Source organism: Hyposmocoma kahamanoa, unplaced genomic scaffold (assembly GCF_003589595.1).
Source record: "Hyposmocoma kahamanoa isolate Upper Pololo Valley unplaced genomic scaffold, ASM358959v1 94, whole genome shotgun sequence".
NCBI lineage: Eukaryota > Metazoa > Arthropoda > Insecta > Lepidoptera > Cosmopterigidae > Hyposmocoma > Hyposmocoma kahamanoa.
In genome coordinates, this window is record NW_020654878.1 from 273,746 (window position 1) to 285,837 (window position 12,092).

At 36.4% G+C, this 12,092-nt stretch overlaps 1 protein-coding gene across 1 annotated transcript in view; it reads left to right on the forward strand.

Moving 5' to 3' along the window:
• Window positions 1-12,092, forward strand: part of LOC113237780 (high-affinity choline transporter 1) — a 39,066-nt gene that overhangs the window by 1,746 nt on the left and 25,228 nt on the right. Inside the window, exons 2-4 of the mRNA XM_026474435.1 lie at window positions 834-1,019; window positions 5,866-5,973; window positions 6,386-6,541. Coding sequence (XP_026330220.1) covers window positions 854-1,019; window positions 5,866-5,973; window positions 6,386-6,541 — 430 coding nt within the window. The 5' untranslated portion in view covers window positions 834-853. The remainder of the gene's footprint in view (window positions 1-833; window positions 1,020-5,865; window positions 5,974-6,385; window positions 6,542-12,092) is intronic.

The window sequence follows — 12,092 nt, forward strand, 5'->3', positions numbered from 1 at the left end:
TCCAGAGCTGAACATAAACATAATAAATAAAAAAATAATAAAAAAAATAAAAAAATAATAATTCTTAATTAAATCAAATCTAATCAAATCAAATCAAATCATTTATTTCTTTGTGATACACAGGTTATAAAGTTGTTACAAGAATGAATTTTGAATCACTGTGATCCGCCTTATGGCATACAAAGTTTTCTTAGTTTTAGTAATTCTCATGCAATAATTTGTAATAATATTATAATCATGCAGTCCAATTAATGCAACCTATTACTAATGAAACATAGTAACAATAGTAAAATAATCAATAACAAATTTAATAATATGAAATGTAAATTTTATAAGAAATCTTCAATGTTATAGAATGTCCAATCATTTAGGTAATTAAATAATAATTTCTTAAATTCTGCACAATCGTTGCAATTCCTAATTTCAAGTGGAAGTTTGTTATAAACCTTCGTAGCCATTACTATTACACTCTTTTGAAGTAGAGCAGTTTTACATGATCTACTTTTCAGTTGATGAGATTAATTAATTTATTACTTTGTCACTTTTTGACTCATTATTCTTCATCGTATCGTGTCGACGGCATACGCTGCATGCTTGCCATCGCAGTGAAAGGATTTACCAATCGGCGTATGACAGGTTGCGTTAGACGTACAGGAAAGAGATGGTATGTCGTGCGGGGAGGCTCCTTTCCTGCATCTTATATATAGAGAAAATATGGGACAAGCGGTGATTATAGCGCATTCTCTGATTTCCTCCAGTTCGGTCAGGAGTATAATCGTCTGATGCGCACATTGGTGTTCAAAATTATAGAATGCGCTTTCGGTTGTCCTCAGGCGCCATTTAAGCAGTCAAGATGATAAACATAGCGGGCGTAATCTCCATCGTACTGTTCTACGTGCTCATTTTGGCCGTGGGCATCTGGGCGGGGCGCAAGAAGCAAGAAGGGAACGATTCCGAGGAGGAGGTGATGCTGGCCGGCAGATCTATCGGGCTGTTCGTCGGCATCTTCACTATGACTGGTACGATTTGATATTATGATTTATTACCGTTTGTGTTTGCCACGAGGAAATCTATCACCTATTATCATATTTATGTTTTGATAGCTGCGTTCGTTTTATGTTTACAAACCTCGTGCTGAGCTCTTCTTTGATTTCGTATCTCCGTCGGTCTTTGTTATTTTGGCAAAATCCGCAGACCTTGACAACAATCTTGGATCCCTACTCACTACTTAGTATCAAATAAAAGGAACTTAAGAAGAGCAAACAATCGGACTAGGAAAAGCTCTTTCTCTGTAACTTGTTTCAAAACAGTAATTTGTCATTTCAAAAGAATAAGAGCATTTCAGTCTCCACATTTTCCTAGTTAATACTAAAAGAAGAATGTTCGACTCTTAGCGCTGACCATTCCACACGACGCCATGAGGTCATTTTAATTGCGATAAGTGGCTGTATTCATTCTATTGATTGAATGTCACCAATGTGTACTCATGGGCATGGTCAGAAACAAGTATATCAAACTTAAAACCCTTGTTTACTGCGTTTGATGCCGTTACGTAACCGCCTTGTAAATTATCCACCGCGGCATTTGTAATTTTTGTTTCACATCAATAAATTCAGTGGACTCAATCGGAGTAGTTCGTAATGTAGGTATCCTTTTGTCACATAAATAATTTCGTAATATTATCTAAAAGGTAGCACCGACAACAGTTGCTACTTTTACCTCTCTTAGTCCCTCAGCGATATTGATTTTATGTTTCATACAACTGCCGTGCTCTATATTTATGTAAGTGTTTGATAACTTAAGACGATTAGCCTGCATTGTATCGTCTGATTAATCTGTCAATATAAGGCTGTGGTATGAAGTGAACGCAAACAACAAATCAGAACGGTTAAAGACTCGTTTTGAGATGCTACAGACTACGGCGACGACAAATGACGCGTAGCGTGATTTACGTAGTAGATAATAACGATAGAGCACTTCAAAATGAAAACGAAAATTTAAAATTTCTTTAGCTCAGCTACTTCGAAGCACATTGCTCTCGCATATGTTATTCCGCCACAGTTCGTAATGGCTAAGAATACACCAAACATTTACTTACAAGCAACTGCGCATAAATGACACAATAAAAATAAATTAAAAATCTAAAGCATTCACGAACAGTATTACCTACAGCACATAAGGTGCAAATGAAAAGAAACCTGCATCCCGGGATTGCTTGTCCAATGACCACTGTGAACATTTCCGTCTGAATGCCAACCATAATTGAGACACTTGTAGCTTTAACAAATCCCTATCGCTTGCAAAAACATGTCAATGCACGTAATTTGCATAGACGTATGAGTTTACGTAATAATATGATGTAAAGTTAACATAATAACATACTAAATAAATTAAAGGTAACACGCAAAAGAGGCATTTTGGCTATTGGTCGTTGAATTATTATTATTATTATATTACGCAAAGCCACATAGGGGTCAATTGGGTCAATCAACTTTTTTATCACGTCTAAAAAATGGCATTTGTTAAAGGTAATCTGAAATGATAGTATGATAGTTATCATATCCTAGTCTTATCTAAGATATGAAGAGACGTTTATGCATTATTTTTGAAAGTGTTAATAACAAACTTAATCTTACGTCCAGTCCCTACGTTTATTGCGGTACCGGAACTTACTGTGTGTGTGTATACGCGTATATGATAAGGTTGTAAGAAAAACATTGTTATAATTTTTTATTTATTATTACCTCTTTCATGCATAATCAAACAAATTGGGTCTTCTAGAAAATATTCATTATTATGGAGTAGGTACTATTTATATGAAGTTTTGTCTCTTGTGTGACACAAGAGTCATCTATAAAGTCATTTTTCTTTTGGATACACACTTTTATTAATCATAAAAAAAATTGCTCCATTTAAAAATGTTGGGACAACCGAGAGTTAATAAAAAAGTTGATTGACCTATAAACGTGTTAGTAAGCTTCAATTGTGTTTAAAGTAAATGTTTACTTTTATTCAGAAAAAGCTTCTATTGCATTAAATTGCTATTAAAGGTTCCATCATTGATTCGACAACCAAAACTCGCAAGAGTGTGTAATTTATGGTTAGCTCTCGCCGCTTATGTTCAAACTAGCAGCTATTTTCGGCATATACTTTCTATCTCTTTATATGAAAAAAAAAACCAAAATAAAATGATGCAATTTCCTGACCATTCAATGAACTTTATTTCCACCACCGCCACTGAATTTGCAGATCGTTAAAATGTGAATCACATGAGAAGAGAACACGATTTTGTTGCTCGGCAAAACACGTGTTAAATCGATAATACGAGAATAGCGAGACCCATTTTCTACCCATACTTGGACGTTGCTGTCAATTTTTCTTATCACTTTCGTTTTCAAGATAATCTGAAGAGATAAAACTAACACATGGTTTAGTTTACTTACTATACTGTTACTTTTAAACACATTATTTAGTTTACTAATGTAGATTTAGCATTCATTGCTTATTTTACTATTTCAATGCAATTTGATCAATCATTATAAGCGAAACAAATCAATAAAAGCTATAACTTTCGTAAGTACTCAATCATTCACCCTGTTTGTAAATAATACCGCACCGAAAGTGCTACGGCGTAGCATGACCGCTTACCCAAGAATGAAAGGTTGCGAAGCATCTAAGTATTGTAGATTACGAGTGTGTTATGCGGTTGTGATAAAGGCATTAAAATTTCATCATACGGGAGATAAAGAAAGTCACTAACGGAAGGTCGAAATGGGTCGAAATCGTGGGAAAAGAACAAATCTTTTCATTTCCACGAAGCAGGCGGCAATCTTGCGGAAATATGAGCTCGTACCGGAAGTAATGCACGAACTTTGGACAATGGTTTTTGGTCTTAGAGGATGGAAAAAATTGTCTAAGTTTTTGGGCGGCAATATCATATGTAAAGCCTACGTCAGATATTCATTTGCGACATCGAAAGAAGGTTGAATAGGGTGTAGAAAAGTTCCGATTACGGTAATGACAGTTCTCTATTGTCTGATTGAAGCCCGACGGCAGTCACTGCCGCAACAAAATCTCATAAAATAAATAAAAGAAATGAAGAATAAGGTGTATGGCTTTAAGCCAAAGTTGTTAAAGGTTTCAACAAAAAAATGTCCCGTAGACATTCTCAAAATTTATTTGATCAAGATGCGTTTATCGCGGAGGTCTTTATTCCATTCTATTGTGGGAGAAAATAAATAAATTTATGTATTTATTATAATTAATGCGCCACTACAATAGGCCGTCAGATATGGCCGCGTTACCTAGCAGATGGGAGACTACAGAACCTAAGTCGATCTCTCTCTAAGCAGTAGCTTAATGTAATGTAATGTAAATGTGACGTTTTCAAGTGTAAATTTATTTTACTTATGGAATAAATGATCTTTGACTTTGACTTGACTTCTCCTGAAATAACAAGTTAATTTACTAAAAAAATGACTTATTGAGTCACCGTTTTCTTGAGACAAGAATTACGTTTAGACAAAACGTCCATTTATTCTTTCGTTTAGCGTCTCAAAAAATATTATATTGTAGAAAGGAAATATATTTGAAGAAAGTTAAAAAACGTTATTGGAAAATAGAAAAAACAATTGAAAAGAAAAATAGGAATAAGTTATTTTATTAAAAAATGTACAAACCTTAACAAAATACACTAGAGAAATCCCGCCTTGGCATACAGGAAGTGTACTCCCGTTCTCCGTCCCACATCTGTTTGTAACAATTACTGTCAAATAAGTAATACTCGTCCAAATCAAAAGAATGTCCTGTATGAAGCTTCATTCGCATCATGCATTTTTGAACTTGGTCGAGTATTAAATAAGTGCTTATTTGGCGATAATTGTTTCGGACGAATTTCGGACGAAGAGTAGACTCCCAGGTGTGGTTCGTTTTAATTTTGTAACACACATTTGCTTGAGTCCGGCATTAAGAGTGTATCAGCTAAAAAAATGTCACTGAGTTCTCGAGACGCCTCTCAAGATATTCTGCATTAACAGATTATTATCATTGCCAGATGTTAAGTACTATTCTAAGTGACGTAGACTCTGCATTTGGTTAATTATGGCTGAATAACAATCTTTGGCCGCGGCTCAAGTACGTTACATTTATTACCTTCACTTGAAATAGGTGAGGCATAGGTGAGGAGTTTTTTTTATTGAAATGTGTTCATACCAGCGGAAATATCTAAGATTATTGTTACCTTTCGTTAACTTTGTATGCAATGTACCATTCAAAATAGTAACATTTTTTGAAATAAGAAATTTAAAGAGAATTAACTTGAAGTTTGACTCACAAATATTTTTCAAATTTTATTGCGTTCGACAAATGCGTTATTTTGTTTTCATGCGACTTGAAAAAAGGAGTAGGTTCTCAATTCGTTAATATTTTTGTGTGTGTATGTTTTACGCGGTTACCCCGACGTTAATTGTGAACCGATTTTGATGATTCTTCTTTTGTTGGAAAAGGGTGATATTCCACCTCGAAGGGTGACAAATCTAGGGTCGAATTTCACCCACTTTCCGTTAACCGATTTCAACAAAACTCGGCACATAGATGTAAATCCAATAAAAGTAATCTGAGCTGATCTGATGATGGGAATGGTGGACAGATGAGAGGAACTCCTCAAAAGTGTATAGCGGCTACTTTGACTTTGGGCCCATACGATCCGTTTTGACGAGAACTTCCACATGCATTGCAATTATCGTTGAGGCGACCGCGGTAACGAAAAGCAAATTTTTGAGGCCGGTTTTTTTATTTCAAAAAATTCCTATGATACCGCTATTAGGTATACTGCTATGTGTAAGGTTAACGGTTTTTATTTGACAGCAACGTGGGTGGGCGGCGGCTACATCAACGGCACGGCGGAGGCCATCTACACCTCGGGCCTGGTCTGGTGCCAGGCGCCTTTCGGCTACGCGCTCTCGCTCGTCTTCGGTGAGCGTTTGCCTTTAGTACTCACCGTCTGTTATATTTGTCTGCCCGCTTAACTCTTGCTGTGTGTGGTTCTCTGTACCCCATGTACAGGGTACACCCTGTTCTAATTATAAATATACAACAATGCCACTTCTGCGTTAAGTTGTTGACGTTGTTTCAGTTAAATGATGACAAGATTTGCTTGGTCGAGAATTAGTAAATCCTTTAATAACCTTACAATGACTCATTTACACGTGATTGAAATTGGCGGTCTACCATCATGCATGCCGTTATCCATACCATCATGCATGCCAATAGTATCCAATTGCTTGATATTGCTAGGAAAATAATGTTCGATTCGCTTATGAGTGAATAACGAAATAAAACAGGCCCACAGTGGGTGCTTCATTGATGTCATGATCGTGGCGCGCAGGTGGCATCTTTTTCGCGAACCCGATGCGCAAGCAAGGCTACATCACGATGCTGGACCCGCTTCAAGATTCATTCGGCAGCCGAATGGGTGGGCTGCTGTTCCTGCCTGCGCTCTGCGGGGAGGTCTTCTGGGCTGCGGGCATCCTCGCCGCGCTCGGTGAGTCCATAACATTTAAATTTTTTGTACATCGCATATCTTCTAAGACGAAGCAACTAAAATGGTTTGCAACACAAAGTATTCACTACACATATTGTCTTTATTTCACGGGTAAGTAAATCACATTTGAAATCGTTATATTGATCAAATTTTACTATTCATTTAAAGGCAGCTTATTCTTTGCGAATAAACATTTGTCACTACCTAAGAACTGTCGTGATCAAAAATGCAACTTTTGAAAAGGCTTCCAATCATGAAAATACCAGCTCTACATAATAAGTCTTACTGAATTTGACTCCCGTGGGGGAAGCAAAATATGTACGCAAAATTAAATATCGCACTTTATGTGTGAAGTGATATTCAAACATATCAATATATTAATTTAGAACAGTTAAAATGTTGTATTAATAACAGCATTCTGCATTGAGCTGCAGCGCCGCCGACGGCGCGGCCGTTCAGCGAGGCCAATCTGGCATTGCGCTAATGGACGACGATAGCATCTGTTGAAACTGGGCTTTGCCTGAAATTTATGTTTTATGAGCTATTTTTGGTTGCATAATCTTAATAAAAAAATTAAAATAGTTATAAAATTAATAAAAAAATTATCAAAGTAACAACTGTCTATACTCTTACTATGGATTACCAAAATTTTTGCCAGAAGTTTCATGTCCAAAAAAAACGCTTTAACCAGAATATACGAGTAATCTTAATTAGTATGTCTAAATCTTATTTTCATGTGTGTGACACGATATATATCACGATAGATTATCCTTTTACATTTTGTCCGTCTAAAATAGCGGTCTCGCTGTGGGTAGAGCAAAGTGCAAAGGGCAGACGAAGGTAAAATATTCATACCTCCTCCCTCCGTTTTGCTACATCGCTCCGCCCCGTCGCAAATAATCTTCACTGTTATTAGACTTGGGGAAAAGCGTTACATTTCTATCACCGTGACAATCGTTCCAGTTATAAAAAAATCACAGCGACAAATCACCGTGATTATGTCACGCGTGTCACTTATATCACAACAAACGGTTTTGGCAAGCGGCTACTTTTTATTAATCGTTACGCTTAATTTCGTCTGAAAAATGGATCCGCAATAACCTTCACAGTTTCACAGGCTTGTCGCATTATTGGTTAATAAGACATGCGGTGTGTTTATGATTTTGGGTCAATTTTGTACAATTATCTTATTTGTGTTTACAGTATTTACACGGTATTTACGCTGATCTAATTATTTCTTAGTTCGTAATTAGAATTAAAAAATAAAAGTGAACTACAAGGAGTAGCGCACTCGCCAGTCTCTACGGTAGAACGGAGATCAAGCATGATTTTGTTTGTAAAATACGTCGTATATTACTTTGACATGAGTGACGGAGACAGTGGAACGGAGATACCTACTATTTCTGTGATTTTTTCATCGTGACGTTGTCTATTATCCACCTCTAACTGTTATTGATGCTCTCTCCGGCAAATACTTTTGTGTCTTTATTTGATTATTTGACTTTATTTGACTGATGTAAAAACTTATGCGTAATATCACATTTGGCACACAATTTCATTGATATTACAATTCACAGTTGTGTGGGGAGCACTCAGATCTTCGGGTCGTATTCCAGAACTCTACTCAATGCTCAAATCAGGACTTGAGTATGATTTAAAGCACTGAAAATCATACTCAAGGCCTTGCCATTAGGGTCAAATTTCCAGTGATTGAAATCATACTCAAGTGCTGACTTGAGCGTTGCGTAGAGTTCTGGAATACGACACTGAATGTATGATTATCTGCCAGAATCTGCTTGGCACGAGCTATGGTCTCTCTATGATGGTCTCGTGGTGGGTGTCGTTATTGACACCAGAAAAAATATTTAAGATAAATTACGACGACCCTTTAAAAACTGGTTCAAACTTGTTTTAACGAAGCCAATAAACTATGTCAAATGACGAAGAAGTCTTGTTAGTCTCAAATCGTTGCTTCTTTTTGTCCGTCAGTTATTGTCGGATATTTTTTTTAGAACACGTCACAAGAGCCATTTAATGAATGAGCATTTCGCCTGTGGGGAAACCCGTCTCGAGGCACATTGCGGTATCATTACTTCGACATTGGCCAACCGTGTATTTTATCTAATTTGGGTATAATTAACCTCTAAATTCCCGTGTGTACAATGTGCGATATTAGTGTTTCGTGTGTGTATATACAAGTCAGAATGTAATAAAAAATAACCAATTAGCAGTATAATAAACACACCTGTCTAAATTATACTTAGTACATTACTAGTTTTATTTTGTTTCGGAAGGAATACCGGCTTCTAATAATAATAATATTTTTTAATTTTTATTGAATTGATATTCAATTATTTTTTTGTGAAATTCCTCCACTAGTTTGTTGTAATTATTAATGCAAAGATCGAACACGGGCGGATCGAAGGAATTTTTTCTGAGTGTTCGATCTTTGTATTATAATAATATACATATTCGGGAAATAACGCCTCTCCCATATACAAATTCAAAATTAATCTTTTAGGCCTTGGGAGAGGCGAGAGTCTAAAATAATAATAATAACGCACACATTCAACATAGCCACGCACTAGGGAAACCCTGTGCCGCGGGTACCATGGACACACACAACCACAAATTACACCCAAACTCACGAGATAAATAAATGTAGGGCATACAAATATTTCTCCCGGCCCGGGGATAGAACCTGGGACCTCTGCGTGCCAGTCCGACATGGTCACCGTTCGGCCACGAAGGCAGCTAAATTAATTAAGGTCTGAATTATTCCAATTCAACACATTTACTTCTTTTAGATCGCCGATCTCGAGCTTATCCCAATGGGAGAAAATCGATATCTCACTTGTGTTGGCACCTGCCGACGCTAAAAACATTTCGGAATCGGATTGATCAAAGAGCTATTTCCCTTTTTGTAAATGTTCAATGGAATACAATACAAATATAAATTTATTTATTTCCTCCCGACAGCTCAAAATATTACAATGACAGCTTGTATAGATATATTCGGCGTCCCATCGAAAACGAAAGGGACAACGATAAATATTAATTCCTTTTAAATAACAATTCAGGCATCATAAAAGTACAGGATGTTTTTTTCACATTTGTTTGGTTCGATTCCCAGACGAGGTAAGCAACTTTAAGTCTTTCAATACTTTATTACTTACCTACTTTTAAAAATAAAACAATGTCCATGAAGCAAATATCCTAAGCACAATATTTAAAGAACTTTCCCGCCATATCCCACAGCCGTGGGATGCTCTGCAAATGTTAACAAGGTTATAGTGAGGGACTGGTATTTAATCTAAAACCTGTAAAACCTATGTTATGGATTTAGTCCACCCCGCAGAAGTAACAGGCAAATTGTACGTAATTTTTTAACACATACCCGTCCAATAAATCGTCGCTTGGTATTAGGTGATGTTGTGGCCAAGTGTGAGTGCTTATAAATATATAATAATATATAACGTATACATACAGTTACCAAACCTTTATGTATTACAAAAGTTCAACAAATGGGATCGGATTTAAAAAGGATAAAAAATAAGGTTCTTTGTGTCTAGAAAGAACCGAAGTATATATTTATATGTCTAGGTAGTATATTAAATCACTTACATTACGAGTATGTATGCTATTATTTAAATTTTCCGTGTCATCCCTATGGCCTAGGTGGTACGCGCCTAGATGGTCGCTCCATTAGGTATGTGGGGGGAAAAGGAAGTGAGGTTGTAAATGTTTCCACGGCAAGAAACGCATAGACGCCTTACAGGATGGAAAATAGTTTAAGATAGACGCGAACTTCGCCGTAGACTCATACGCAAAAGAGTGTTTGTTGTATAAATATTTTTAGGTTGGTACACACACTTCTTGTTGTCAATCGATGGTATTTAGCCCAATGATATTATCTATCACAATAGAAACCAGTCAATGGCTCCAGGTATTTTATCTCGCTATATGATAATCCTTCCACGTTCATTCCTAAACTCACCAATTTCTTCAAATTATGTAAATTATGTATATTCCCCTTTTTTAATAGTAATTATATCTTGCGGGCGTCTCACATAACATATTAAATACTTGTCTATACACAAATGTTTGGTATACACCTGTGGTATACACCTTTTTCAATATAACTCCAATCTGTACATCATCAAAATTCACAATGTATAAAGTTTGTACTTTCTTACTTGGTACTCCCACAATAGCCGCTGTGTAGCAGAACCTGCAGAAGCCTCTAAGAGTCGTATTCTAGAATTGTACTCAATGCTCAAGTCAGGATTTGAGTATGGTGGTATGGCACTCGAAATCATACTCAAGTCCCTGTCGTTAGGGTCGTATTTCCAGTGCTTGAAATCATACTCAGATCCTGATTTGCGCATTATATTTTTAGGATGATGTTGGGGCTGCCTAGTTTTTGCAGTGCGTCGGGGATGTTTACAGAATATGAGACGGATGGTTTTGCTGCCATCCTCCGAAAAAAGACAGCCCATCCCTGATGCGCAGGGTGCGGGACAGCCCCAACAGCATCCTACAAACTGTAGCTGGTAGGATCACCTCTCCCATGTGGCAATGCTTCGTAAGGAGGGTGATTTAACCAATTGATGATGTACAAATATTTACTAACACTAGTTTATAAGCTCTTTTCTATTATTATTATTATTACTAACAAAATATGGAACTTGTTGTCCGAAATAAAAGTATTTTATTTTATTTATTGAGTAGAGTTCTGGTATACGACCCTAAGATTACTAAGCTGAACTACTTTCGATACTCGTGAAATCAGAACAGGACACTGGCAATAAGCAAAAAGAAGGAGAAGAATAAAACCAATCGGAGACATATGACGCCATTAATTCTCTCCGCCAGCCGCTTGTGTAAAAACTAAACCGTACCGTATTTTGCGAACTAATGCATTTTTTGCAATCGCGCTCGGCTGTTCAAAAGATTTGTCGGTTTATAGAGAAGCTTGTAAAAAAGAAAAATATTTATTATCTGTGTTTTTTCGAACTACCTCGGCTAGGCGGGCTTTCTTAAAGCGTATAAGTTTTTGATTTCGTTCGAACATTTAGCGATTTCTCAATTGAACCGTGGGGAACTGATGGCGGATTAGGGTCATCTCAACTTACCTTTTGTTAATTAGCCTGATCTGTTATCTTTGACCTTTTACACAGCTGAAATGTATTTATGGTAAAATTAGCAAAAGTTTATGAGTATAAACTTTATTGTGAAACAAACATAATTTAATTATTCTCTAACCCTTTGAAGGTCTGAACGTTGAATTTTTTTCATTTGTTGACTCGTGGTGGTATTTGTAAGTTTATTTTTATTATGTTTTGGAGCATTACAGAGATTATGCAGTAAAACTTGAAATATTACTATATTTCAACTTCTCTCACGCGTTTATCCGCCTCTGTCACGGTAACTTAAACCATAAAAGCATCTAGGATTTGGTTATGTACCAAATTCTCGATACATTTATGTAAGCACTGATAGTACACGGATTTTTTACAAAGACCGCATACGTATCTCTTTGCTCCTTTTT